This window comes from Haliotis asinina, chromosome 7, assembly GCF_037392515.1.
Source record: "Haliotis asinina isolate JCU_RB_2024 chromosome 7, JCU_Hal_asi_v2, whole genome shotgun sequence".
Taxonomy (NCBI): Eukaryota; Metazoa; Mollusca; class Gastropoda; order Lepetellida; family Haliotidae; genus Haliotis; species Haliotis asinina.
Genome location: NC_090286.1, coordinates 18216158 through 18231107, shown reverse-complemented (window position 1 = coordinate 18231107; position 14950 = coordinate 18216158). Strand labels below are relative to the sequence as shown.

The following is a 14950-nucleotide window of genomic DNA, read 5'->3' as shown; positions in this document are numbered from 1 at the left end:
TGCACGTCATGAGATCAAACGGGTTCCACGGTAGTCTCCCGTCACGGAAAACAATGAATGTATTTAAAAGAACTTAAGCAAAGCATAAGTATAACACAAGGTTTGATCCTTATCATCAAAGTTTTTCTTAGAGATGCTACAGCGCAAAAGGTGAACGATGTCATGCTTGTGTGCAACAGGGAATAGTCCCCAACCTCAGTGGAGTCAAGGTCCGCGCTCCCGGACAGTAAAATCTCGGGAAGAGGAGTTTCGTTTAGTTCTCTCGGAACTAGCCAAATACCACATAATGAAGCAAGAGATTCGAATCGAATCTTGTAAAAAAAAGCAACCTCTTCAGCAAAGAAGAGAGAAAAATTTATGGAACAAGGAAGGCCCAAGAAGCCTTCCTCATGAAAACCAAACAAATTATCAGAAGATTCACGATAAATTGCTTAGCGGACATCAACTGAGCTTGGTCAGCCAGACCGGGGCGACCACCCCGAATGGACTGCCGAGAACTGCATTTCAATCACCATCAGACAGCTATCGACTTGCTAGTAAGTCGGCCACACATGGTTATAGTCTAGCCGAGACAGACATACATATGTACGCACACATCGACTCATCCAGGGCACGAGCTGAAAAACAGACAGTGGTGCTCGCTTGGAGCCACTCCCATATTAGACCATAACGTGGCGCGACTTAGGATCACATTGAAGATTTTTTGTGTGCATCGGCGATCCCCCTGATATCTCTCCTTTAAAAATTCCTGGATCTGCCCATGTACAACCGTAATAATTTTAGTTATAATTTTACGTCGTTTATCGTTTATACGTAAGCTAAGTCTAATTACAAAATGGGCATTTAAGAGGTGGTCTTTGTAATATCATCACACACACGTTTGCATAAAGGTATGTTCTGTCGCAAACACATCGCTTTGGATTTTGAAAACCCCGCATTGCACACGTCTGCACTAATCTCTCCTCAGTAAAGTCCTCTTACATTTCCTACCTCCAGAAAATTTGTTCGGCTGAACTGTATGTAACAGATTTTTTCACACTCACATGGTAACCACATTAATTGTAGTTATTAATGTGAACAATTGTTTTTCTATTTTCGACAGTACTTTCGTACCAGAACCAAAGCCAACTTCCAGTATTCTGAATGATTTACTGTTTGTGACATATAAACATGGCGTTCTGAAATCGGGTGCCTTGAATCCTGTGTCTAGTCCTGTATTTATGAGTATAGAGGGAAAAAATATAAAACTTGTAAATTATAAGCGGAAAATATACCCTTTGGCTGATACTGATAGTATAAATAATACGCTTGGCTGCATTCCAGTAGAAGAAGTTCTGGCCATCTGGAAATGTCAACGTAAGGCCGTGACCTAAACCCAGGCTGTAAAGAACATACTTGATACATTCATGTCTAATAATGAAATTGCTGTTGGATCCAATGATCAGCCCTGGATAAACAAAAACGAAAGAGACAGCATCAAATCACCAAAAGACGCAATTTGCCATCAGACTGAGGAAACTTCTGAAAAGCATGAAATGAAATTACTTCGGCTACTCACTCTGTATTTCAATCATTGATAATCAAAGCAACAACAGATATGAAGCTAAACGTATCTTAAGATTTCTAAGACTATAATTGATTTCCCATCAGTGTATAGCAGAAATAAGATATATTATGACACACAAGATATAACATAAGTGTTAAAAGATAGTGTTGGAGCAAACTGAAATCGATACTGAATGTTCCTTGTGTGAAATGTCACTTAGTCGTGATATTGTACAGTGTAGAGTCTCTCAGCTGTACACACAACAAAACAGCTTAAATACCTACTTACTAGGAAAACAGACATGTATATTTGACAAGTGGTACCATGTGGGAGAACTGTTCAAAGGAACAATCATAACCATTTGAGAACCTTAATCTGGAAGCACAATGGACCATTATGTACATGTGGGGACTTAAGGTCCAAGATGATAAAAAAATCTGGCTGAAGTCTTTTATTTTGGACGAGTGTCAATCCATCAAGTCTTTTCAAAGGACAATAAGTGACATGTTGGCGCTAGCAACAGTGAAGGCCATTTTTGACAATGCATTCAGTTCTGAACTTAATGTTGCAAAATTACCTCGCTGTGAACAGATGGTGTGACCAGTTAGATTTAGAATTGGCTTACAAACATATAAGAGATGTGTATGATTTTTATACGTGAGGTTCCATGTTGGAAATAAAAAGTAACTGACAATTCAAGTATCAAAACGTCTGGACACGCACTTACAAATTAACAACTCGTAGGTTAATCATATGTCACAATATGCTATGATTTCCTAAACAAAAATAAACGACTTTTTTAAAGTAGTCATTCTTATCCTATGGGGAGTATACCCTTCCGAGCTTGCCATTTGACCTTCGGAGCTTGTGAAATATGGTGATTTTATCGGAAAGGGCCTTTGTCGTTCTCCACGCCCCGTTCGTTACCTCGTCCATTCACACATGTACACTACAAAGGGCGTTGAGATCGAATGTTTACGTTCCTTGGCAAACGTGCTTTATTTGATTCAACCAAGGAAGTGTATCGTTACGCCTCCGTGAATATGTCTCTCAAACATCACGTGCACAATACTCTCTGCCCTTTATATCCTTTTCCCTAAGCGTTGTGCATTGTGTAGCACGATCGAAATAAGTATACATTAAAATCTAATAATGTGCCTTTTAAGTAGTTTGTGCGTGTTTGCGTGCCGTGCGAGAGAGACGTTGTTAACAGCACTGCGCATGTTCCGATGGTCCGCATTCTAAAAAAACAAAAGATCTGAATATTATCATGCTTGAAATCGAAGACTTACGTACAGAATAAACGGCAAAGATATAAAGTCTAATTTGCTGAGGAAAGAGATAGATTTTGTACAGTGTTGGGGAATAGTACATTTATCACAGGCATATATTATAAACAGTGAAATTGTACTGTCACGTGCCTTGGTACATCATGAGCAGTGTAGGCGTGTGTCATGTATAGTATAGGTGTATGTCATGTACAATGTAGGCGTGTGTCATGTATAGTATAGGTGTATGTCATATACAGTGTAGGCGTGTGTCATGTATAGTATAGTTGTATGTCATATACAGTGTAGGCGTGTGTAGAGTATAGTATAGGTGTATGTCATGTACAGTGTAGGCGTGTGTAGAGTATTGTATAGGTGTATGTCATATACAGTGTAGGCGTGTGTAGAGTGTAGTATAGGTGTACATCATGAACAGTGTAGGCGTGTGTAGAGTATAGTATAGGTGTATGTCATATACAGTGTAGGCGTGTGTAGAGTGTAGTATAGGTGTATGTCATATACAGTGTAGGCGTGTGTAGAGTATAGTATAGTATAGGTGTACATCATGAACAGTGTAGGTGTGTGTAGAGTAAAATATAGGAGTATGCCATATGTAGTATAAGCGTGTGTAGAGTATAGTATAGGTGTACAGTACAGTGTAGTGTGTAGTGTAGGTATGTATCATGTACAGTGTAGGCGTGTATCATGTATAGAATAGGTGTGATTCATGCACAGTGCAGGTGTGTGTCGTATATAGAATAGGTGTATATACATGTACCATGTACAGTGTAGGCGGGAGTCATATATCGTATAGGTATATCATGTACAGTGTAGAGGTACGTCGTATATATTTTGTGCTGAATATAAACGCATATCATGTACTCTACACCTGTCTATCATGTACCGTATGGATGTGTACGATATCAGTGTGTATCATGTATATCATGTACCGTATGGATGTGTACGATATCAGTGTGTATCATGTATATCATGTACCGTATGGATGTGTACGATATCAGTGTGTATCATGTATATCATGTACCGTATGGATGTGTACGATATCAGTGTACATGTATATCATGTACCGTATGGATGTGTACGATATCAGTGTACATGTATATCATGTACTCTACACCTGTCTATCATGTACCGTATGGATGTGTACGATATCAGTGTACATGTATATCATGTACCGTATGGATGTGTACGATATCAGTGTACATGTATATCATGTACTCTACACCTGTCTATCATGTACCGTATGGATGTGTACGATATCAGTGTACATGTATATCATGTACCGTATGGATGTGTACGATATCAGTGTACATGTATATCATGTACCGTATGGATGTGTACGATATCAGTGTACATGTATACCATGTACATTAATGGATGTTTACTATGTTACTGTCGGCATAAATCCTCTATATTGTAGGTGTACATAATGCACATCACAGGTTCATATCTTGTACAGGAAATGCGTACATCGGGTTTAGGCATATATTATGTTTTATTCCTATAAACATTATCTTGTTGGGATAGCCCACGCAAACATAACGGGAAAAGACAGATGTACTGTCACGTGCCTTTGGACATTTGGTAGAAGAAATCAGGTAAACAGACAGGTGTTTGAAGATATGTGTTCGAGGTTCAGACAGAGGTGAATCTGACCTACAAGCCACACTCCCAGCTCCGATTGGATAACGACAGGGGTGCGCTAAATACTTCCAAAGCACGTGATACATATTTGACGTGACATTTCTGAATAAATAGCGACATTTGCGTTGTCCTTGCCAAATCTTGACAGGAGTTGAGGAGTTGTAAGAGTTTTGTTGGCTTCCGACCTCCAGTGTAATCAGCCCCATCGCTCACACGCTGACCAGGGTAAGTAGCGTCCACTCCTCAGGCTGTGTCTGCAACTCATACTCTTTATAGAAACTATATGCGACGAAAGAAACGCGAACACATTTTTTTTCTTCAAGTTCCTGTTCTTTTGAGAGCCTCCAACACTTTTTACCCCCCAAAAGGTATTGGACACATGGCCATTTTTCATTACCTATGCTGTATTGCATCGAGTCAACATGAAAACTGCACATTAGATAAGTCATTATTTAGAAACTCGAACTTGTTGCAAGCTCGAGCGTGTCAGCTGTTGACGACCGCTACACTTTGTAGTGTGACCATACTATAATCTGTCTGTATACACCTAATACAACACCATGGTCATTCCTGCTTCTGGTTCCCTATGCGCTCATCCGATATGAAAGACGAGCTGCAGTTATCCTTAGTCCCTGGCTCGACCATTATCGTGTTGGTATTATACATTCAGATGTCAACATGTTTTCCTTAATAACAGTTTAACTGTTGACAAGGTAATATAGAATGTTGTTCCTTGTGTGAATTAACGCTTGTCCCAGTTCAGCTGACGTCAAAGTCGTAGCTTGGCGTAAACGTCTCCCAATTTCACCCCAAGCGTGCTCGATAGGGGACGGGTCCAAAGAACCAGGTGGAAGCACCGAAATGTTGTGCTGGCTTCGCTTCACAACTGATGTATTGTAACGCTTTCATTTCACTATTTCCATATCCACCTATTTAATTGTCATGTCACGCTACTAACTGAAAAGTGAAATAAGTTCACTAGTTATTGAGATTTGGACCCCACCCCTTTGCTTGTATAAACATTGCTAATATTAATCCAAGTTAATCCTGGTTGCAAAGTGAAGATAATCTATGTAACCTGACGTGTTTAGATCCATACAGTATGTCTACCTTAATCCCAAGTTATAAAGTATCAAAGTGATCTCTGGTAAACAAACACGCTCTCCAAAGAGTATTTCTCATTCCATGTTCCCAGCCTTGTCTAGATATCAAGTTGTTCCGTCCCACTTGTTCAGAGCTGTCTAAATTCAGCCTCAAAGTGGTTTCTTTTAAGCGCACACATTGCTGTAAGTAAAGCCCAGTGTATAGCTAATTGGTTTAATAGCCAGATACGGCAATATCCAGCTTGCATAATGGCACCTTGTTATGGGTGTTATATTTCAGTCTAATTAGACCAAACTGCACTTAATTACCTGTCAGGAGGTTTCAGTGGTATCGTTTCATTGATAAAATTCACCGATGATTATGCAATACAGCCAGCCAGTGAACTTTCACTGCAGAATTGATGGGATAGTAACAACACTCCATGACCCGCTCGTTAAACAACACAATAAAATATTAATTCTAACACTCAGTGCTGCAGTCGACATGTGCATGCTATATATTGCATATATATATTATATATATATATATATGTAAACCTAAAACAATATGCAACATATGTCATATTTGGGATTTCACTTTCTTAGTAAAGTACAAATTCTAGTACTTTTTTTCGGTTGAGTCCCATCCGGGATTCGAACCCGCACTCTCAGAGTCAGGCACCACGAATCCCGGATGGGACTCAACCGAAAAAAAGTACTAGAATTTGTACTTTACTAAGAAAGTGAAATCCCAAATATGACATATGTTGCATTTGACCACTTTCTAAATGGCATCGTGTAATCATACCTAAAACAATATGTCACACCTTCTTACATGCTGGCGCTGGTTGTAGTAAAAAGCCAGTTTCAGGTTGATGTTTGATCTTTTAGTTGCCAGGAAAAACTTAGTCATTTACTATTTTCCTATTGTTTACAGTGAGATGTGCTGTCTTTAATTCCCCCAGCTCCTACATCTCAAGGTCTCAGTTAAAAGTAGGAAGTTCGAATTCATTCAGATGTAAATCAGCCAATGATCAGCAATTGTTATGAAAACACTGCTTTCCAATGAGGCGGGGAAATGACCAGTCAATAATACTCTTAGGTGGGTAATGTTCAAGTGGGGAATTGCCCTACACCCATCCTCCCAGATTGACACAGGGGTCAAATGTATGTGCTTGTAAGGGCGGTTGCATTACAAACAGATGTCGTCGTAAAAAGCAAGGAGTAAAAGGTTCTACAGAGCGTCACACAACCACAACTAATGCATGTCAAAATACAGTTTAGTGCTATTGTTATCTTTATTGTTACCTGTGTAAAAAGATGTGTGAATATTGTAATAAATGTATCTGTAACTGGAAACACTCTGTACCTGTGTACAATGCATATTTTTGTACTGTTGTTATCTTCATTGTTACCTGTTTTATAAGAAAAATGTGTGAATATTGTAGTAAATGTGTCTGTAACTGGAAACAGTCTATACCTGGGTAAAATGCATATTATTATTCCCATACATAAATCAGCGCCTCTACCAGCTGAATTGGAAATTGACAATTGAGTGGAGACTCCGATTACAGTTTCTGCTAGTAGGATCAGAGACACTACCAGTAGAAACTCCGATTGTAGTCTCTACTAGTAGGATCGAAGACTCAACCAGCAGAGACTCCAATCGCAATGTCGACTGGTAGGGACTCCGATTGCAATTTCTACTACCAAACTGCAGTCTCTACCTTGACATATGCTTGCAAGCCGTTTATCTAGAGTTATTTTAACAGTACGGCGGCAGCATTATTTCTGGCTGCTGGTCTGTTCAAAGTACACGTTATATCATTTGATATGTACATCGTGTGAACTATTTCAAATGTGCCCTTCAGTTAAATGTTGCCTTTACAGGAGCTTTACCTCTACTGCTCATTGTGAAGGCATTTAATAAATCCTAGCGAATCGTCACGTAAAACAAATTATCACAGCTGTACTCTCAACAGATGTTTCTTTGCCACATGAATTCATGCAAACCTTACTGGTTTTGACATCCACAACATGTTAATCCAGTTGGCTTCTTTCTCCTGTACAATGTTAAGAGTCTGTGGTTTATCTTCATTTGTTGAGTGTTTAAGTGCAACTCGCAAAGGCAAGGCCGCTGAATGGAACGATGAGGTTTCTTGTTTCTCACTGTTCAGTTTAGTACAGTACACATTCTAGTATTTTTATTGGGTTGAATCCCATTCGTGATTCGAACTCACACATCCAGTCGCCTAATCGCAACCACACAGTCGCATCTACTTGTCAGCACACAAAAACATCTGCCTAGCCAACTCAGCCTCGGCTTCCACTTGAGATTACTGTGACTCACAAGATACCGTGGTACCTCAGCGGGTTAGGCGGCTGACTTGGTGTCCTGTCACGACCACGACACTCTGATGTGTATAAACATTCTTTGTCACGTTAAATTAGAGTGTAAATATGTTGTTGTTTATCTAGGTGAGGCATTAAATACCCTCATTTACAGTATATGCACATGAATAATCTTTAATTTCAATCTTTTGCAAGATATAATAGGGATGCAAACTTTCTTTGTCTCGTTCAATTAGTGTGTAAATACATTGATTTCTCTCCCACTCCCCCTTCTCTCTCTGTCATGGAACAGTCAAGTCTGCCTTTGTTTACTAACACAGGAACACGAAAACTATTTCAGTGCATAAAATTCATTGGCATGTATGTACGTGTTCTCGTCACAACCTTCCAGTTTAACTATTTTGTAAAAACTCGAATGTTTTGGGTATGATCATTTTGTAGTTTAAATTATATAATAAAATCAAACAATAGAATGAACGAATAGTATTGTGGTTTTCGTGAAACGTGGAAAGAATGTTGTCATTTGTTTCAAACTGTTTCCCCCATCGTGGACCTTTAGCAATAGTTACATATGAGCAAAATTAACATTCACTCCCATGGACCAATTTGTATATTTTAATAACGCTCTAGATTTGGCGAATTATGTAGAAATGGGTTGAATTTGAGGTCAACATACATACATACATACATACATACATACATACATACATACATACATACATACATACATACATACATACATACATACATACATACATACATACAAATTAAAAGTAATTAGTCTCGAGCAAACAAAGATATTCTAATGACGCTCTGAATTAACCTAATTAAGTTAAAATAAGTTGAAGTTATCATGTAGTCATGTGACGTTTCGTTCCTATACAACCTTCCCTACATGAAGAAAAGTAAACACAATGTTGTCTCTCATGGGTTGGGGGGGGATTTTTGATAACGTCGGCCCATGGTCGGGGTACTTTTTGAGTTCTCGGAAATGAGTTTACAATTATTTTTATCCTTGTCATTTTTCCACGATAGCTGTATGTAGATATGTGTACAGTCTTTTGTCAGAAACTGCCACAGTACAGAGATTGTGGACTTTTGAGTTCCCATAATTAAATTGTGATGTGTTAAAAACAAGTTATCTGCTTGTGATCAATAAGTTTTTGTACAAAAAGATCAAACAGTCTTTTCCAGTTCAGGGTTTAACCCAAATTCATTATACTTTCCAACTAGGCCGGTTGTATTTGACAGGGCTGTCAGTAAATCATATCACAAGTACTTTCCCCAAGAAAACACATATTTAAAGAATGGTATCTGTATTTTTTTTTCAGCAAGAGATACCCAAGTACACATAGCATGAGAAATGTTTGACTTCAGTCACATTCGGTTAGTTTAATGTCTCAGGTTTTTATATGGATACCGCAGATGGTCTTCTTTCTGCTAACACCGGGTGTCATTGGCGTTTGGTAGTGATACAGAAACACCGAATTTGTCCTTACACACAGTCGTAATATCGGAGTGGCCAACAGTATAAATGTAAACATATATGCCGAAATAGAGACATGGACATCTGGATGTGAAGACAGATTAGGCTTGGGGTATGTTCAATTAATATCATAACATGTACTGATGTGTCACGTCTGATTGGTTTTACGCATAAATTAGAGCATGTAAAATGAGCTAGATTCCGTTTACAAAAGTAAACTACAGCAGTTATTAGACAAAAAAGATATAAGTCATGCTAGTCAAGGCGTTTTCAAGGCAGAGTGCTATCGCTTAACCATTTGAGAGAACTTTCAGAGAGACTCTGAATTTGCCGACGAGCAAGGAAACATTGGGGAAATTATATGTCGGCACTTTATGGTCCACACTTAGTCACCCTTGTCATTCTCACCGCGCAGTGCAGTTGGTTTCACAGTTTTCTTTTGTGTTCGGGTGTCAAATGATTTTAAATTCAAGCATGATAAGATCCATTAAAAGCAGAAACTGAATATGTTCACAGTCGACCATGGGTACATATCTCCATTTGCCGTGTTTGCTTATTGTGCGGTGTTCTACCTTGACAGACTGCAGATCGTTTTGGTCTATATGTGCCGTTGGTTCGTCAGTACTTCGCACAGTCGGGATACAGTGACATCCCATGATCATACTAAAGGTTTACCTCTTGTCTTATTGATGGGATTATTTTTGCAAATTGCTAGCTCAAGTATGTCATTTCAGTGACAAACAATGGAAACCCATTTGCAAATGTTCGTCTTACTCATAGCAGTATGGGCTGTCATCAAATTCAGGGCCTAGATTTTCGAATCTCTCTTAGCGCTAAGATTGTCGTAAGTTAATCTTAATGTATGACACTTAACACAATCTTAGCGCTAAGAGAGGTAAATATAGGCCCAGGCACAGTTGATGGATAATGATTTGCCAAACAGTTGCTGATAGTGTATATTTAAATAGAGACGTGTGCTCATGACAGTTAATACTATTGCCAATAGTAACACTTATTGGTCTTAGCTTTGCTCAAAATGTTTTGGTAAGCTAATTAAATAGTAGGTGATTATAAGTACAATCACGCTTAAGGACTCACGTAAGATGCATATAGCGGTTAGGGATACGCGGCATTCACCAACGTCATTCTAAACTATTCTCGTCAGGAACTGAGATCATCCCCATATAATTGCCTTTGGTATTGTGACAGGTAAACGTCAGTGCTGAAGGATGATGACCAAAATACTGACCGGTGAACTCACTTTCACCTCCCTGAAACCTCTAGATTTGTCGACCTGCACCAAGCAGTGAGTTAAAATGTTTCATTTTCTCTCTGCCTCTCTGCCTCTCCGCCTCTCTCTCTCTCTCTCTCTCTCTCTCTCTCTCTCTCTCACTCTCTCTCTCTCTCTCTCTCTCTCTCTCTGTGCCATCTCTCTCTGCATTTCCAAATATATCACAATGAAGTTCTTATCGCTTTTGAGCTGTGTGGTCAATTGTACGTATAAAATTATTAATATGCGAATGCAACTGTCATCCATGGCTTCAACGCAATTTTTACTTTTAGAGAGATCAAGCTTTACTTCGAAAACAGCTATGACTTGAACGAGAGCCTCTTCACGGCGCTCAAAGGTAAGTACTCCAGTTATAATATACTCATGGTAACAAGGTAAATGACCACTAAACTCAATTTTTTGGTACTCTGTTTATCACTGCATATGAAAGACCTTTGGTTAGTCATAAACGAAACACAATTTTAAAAAAAACCCCAAAACTTGTGGTTAATTACTACCAAGCGCTTAAAAGTTGCTAAAAAGCCGCCTGCTTCCCTCTCGCCCGCAAACGAAACCGCAGACAGGTTACGTAGCTCTGTCGCCAGAGCCCTACAGTGACGTCATAGAAGGAACGATTTCCAGTTAAATGACATTGTACAGAAAATGTGTAGGAAGCTCGTCATTTTGCTGATTTCTCGACGTCAACAAAGACATGCCGAATTGTTGTGTTGCCGTCAATTGTTCCTTGGGGTCGGGTGATGGTGTCACTATGCACAGATTTCCACCAGACTCCGTAGTTTGTCCTTAAACTGGTTGTAAGAGTGTGCGAAGTGAGCTTTGTGGAAGCCTGTGGTATATACTAAATCGGATGGTTCGCCCCCTACCACGCTTCCAGGATAGAAAATGGAGTTCAAGTTTCATCGACTTTATAAAATCAAGACTGCTTACTACACATTGTTGACCAAAAGGATTTTGCATGGATATAACGCTTTCTTCCTCGGAAACGAGGTTGTGGTCGTGACAATATTATCGTAACTAATATTATAATTATTGACCCCTTATATTGACCGATTCCAAGAGTGAAGTTGTTATGCTATAAGCAATGTCATGTAAAATCCTAATGTCCATCCATAAAATACATATTTTACTACCAGTAGAAAGTAATTTTGATTTTGTAAGTTGGTGAAAACAAACTTAAATAGCATTATTCCTCAGACAGGGCGCCACCATTTTTGAAAATCGTGAAGTCACGGGCTGAAGTCCGTTAGAATTATTGAGATTATGATTTGTTCTCATCAAGTTAGCAAATCAAAACTACTTCTTACTGGTAGTTAAATATGCATTTGAATCATGGCCAGTAGATTTTGCATGACACAACTTTTAACATAAGGACTTATTCCAAGGAAGCACTCTGGGGGTCGAAGTGACATTTATATTGCAAGCAATGTTATATTGACCTCCACCTCACTTCCAAGAGTGATATTGTTTTGTTATAAGCAATGCCATGCAAAATCCTATTGTCCAACAATAAAATACATATTTTACTACCAGTAGGAAGTAATTGTCATTTTTTAAGTCGGTGAAAACAAACTTAAATAGCATTCATCCCAAGACTGGGCGCCGCCATTTTTGAAAATCGTGAAGTCAAATCCATTTGAATTAATGAGATTATATATGGTTTGTTGTCATCAAGTTAGAAAATCAAAGGTACATAAAAATGTATTTGAATCATTACCAAAAGGAGTTTGCATGACACAACCTGTAACATAACCTAAGCGAGGTCGAGGTCGAAGTGAAAATACTGCGCGATAAATTTCTTCAGTTGCTAAATTTACTTGGTTTGTAACGTTCACTCACCAGGATGTAGACACTTGTCAATATATGTCTTTATACTTGGTCTCATAATCCTAATTACTTTATAATCATACTTGTATGCATTTTGAAACTTAATAAAAAAGATGCGATCTGCGAATGTATAACAGGAATGTATTATGTAGACATTTCATAGTTTTCCTATATGAATCATAATTAGCACGCACGCCCTAGTGTATGTCGTCTGCATCAGTACACTTAACGACGAAAACAATGATTCTGTTGAAAGCTACGACAACTTATTAAAAACAAAAAATGCAAATATTAAAATTAAATTTATAGGAGCAATGTCAGGCTATTACCTTGTTCGAGGAATGTATCTATCAATATCCACAAAAACAAGTGATATATAATTCATCTGCAGATTTCCCAAGTGATGTGTTTTTTAACGGTCTAATATACGAAACGTGATGTATCGTTTCAGGTTTTTCACATTGCTGTATCGTTTCATTGGTTACCCAAGATAGCACACCTGGCAACTAATCGCATAATGTGCGTCATTCTTTTTAAAAAGTTATTTAGTTAGCCAATAATGAGCAATCAATCAATGTATTGGCGGTTAATCCTTTGACAGAAGGGTGTTGATTTACATAGACACAGACACGACAGAGTATTCAGTATAGATTAGTAAGTGTACATACATAAACACTACCTTTTCACAAATCCTCCATTTAAATCCCCATAAACTAATTAATCAATCAGCGTGTTATCGATCCAGACAAAAGAAATGCCAAATGGGAACCTTTGTCGGGTAATCTAAGTGGCGTTACCACTAATTATACCTGTTATAAACTCATTAACTGAGCATCAAGTGAATGATGACAAATAACGTGTAGGTTTATACCACCTAACACGGATTACAACCTAGCGACACCAAGTGATTTTGACAGAATCGTCTATGAAAACAAGGGTTGTTACTCGAAAACTAGGTAAAGCAGGAGACAAAAGTAAATGATAGTAGATTGTGAGAACATATAGCTTTCATTTTTCTCAACAGCTTTCGCGATTTCAGGTTTGTACAAACCTGTAAACGAAATAGTTTAACCCCTGAAATGTAGATGAATACTGCACAGACCCTCATTTCTATACCCACTATTACGTCACGGAGACGCGCCGCTCTGATTGGTTGAAATTTCGTTTGCGGCTGAGAATTGTGCACTGTTTACAAAAAGTTTTATTTAAGGTAATTAAAGATCGAAATGAGCAGTTTCAATGACAGGGTTTCATTTATAACGATGTCAGCAAGTGATTTTGCATTTGTACCCGATTAGAGTATATGTGACCTTTAAGCAACGCCTGTATATTATGATGAATAACTGACTAAACTCAATGGCTCTCCACGAGGCATGCACAATGTGAAACTCACGATCATGCACGAGAGCCACCGTCATTCATATAGTTTTGTCACTTGTAATTTGATATTAAAGGTGATATTCAGAAGCATTAGAATGGTCACGTCAGCTGTTAGGTGGAAACTTGTTGGCATGTGTGATGCTGGTATGTCCTTAGGTCAGACTGGGTTTGCTGTTGACATGCATTACAGTGTGTTAAGCAGACCACTTTCAAAGTACAGAAAGCCTGGTGATGTTGATAACAGACCCAGACCTGGTCGTCCAAGGAAGACCACTGCTAGGGAAGTCCGTTATCTACTGGGCTTGTCTCGGAGAAATCACTTCAAGTCAGCAATTTAACCCCGTCAACAGTGGCAACAAACAATAGGTGGAAACATTTACGGGAAACGGTGAACAAACGTCTCGTTTCCGGTGGATTGAAAGCAAGACGAACCCTTAAGCGTCCTTGTTTACTCCCACACCCCAGCAAGCTCGTTTGGACGGGCCCATCAACGACGTCGTTGGAACCTGCAAAGTTGGCGTCGTATCATATGGACAGACGAATGCCGATCCATTCCTCACGTTGCAGATGGTCACTTGGGCGTCAGAAGAACTGTTGGAGAAAGATTGAACCCCAGATGTGTTCTGCCAACTGTTGCCGGTGACCGGGGATCTGTAATGGTTTGGGCTGGCTTCACCTATGACCATAAAGTTGACATCACAGTTGTTCAGGGATAAATGATAGGTCAAACGTACCTCAGTGACGTCATTAACGATACATCTATGCCATTCATTCATGCCATTTCAAACATACACTTATTCCCCAAGACGACAGCGCACGTCCTCACCACGCAGACATTGTACAGGACCCCAAAAATGAACTTGGAATTGAATCTTTGGAATGGCCCAGAATCAGTCCAGATCTACACCCCATAGAACATGTTTGGGATGAGATTGACCGCATATTAACAGAGGTGACAATCCTGTTAACAACTTGAAACAGCTCAGGAACGCCATAGTACATGAATGGAAGAATTTGTCATTGCAATCTTTTTTAAAAGTTGGTTCCGTCAATGTCTGA

At 39.0% G+C, this 14950-nt stretch overlaps 1 protein-coding gene across 1 annotated transcript in view; it reads left to right on the top strand.

Annotated features, from left to right (window-relative positions):
* The first annotated feature begins 4572 nt into the window (after nt 1-4572).
* The window catches only part of LOC137291557 (uncharacterized), a 44256-nt gene continuing 33878 nt past the window's right edge, over nt 4573-14950 (top strand). The window contains exons 1-3 of the mRNA XM_067822936.1: nt 4573-4701; nt 10606-10702; nt 10960-11024. Coding sequence (XP_067679037.1) covers nt 10626-10702; nt 10960-11024 — 142 coding nt within the window. The 5' untranslated portion in view covers nt 4573-4701; nt 10606-10625. The remainder of the gene's footprint in view (nt 4702-10605; nt 10703-10959; nt 11025-14950) is intronic.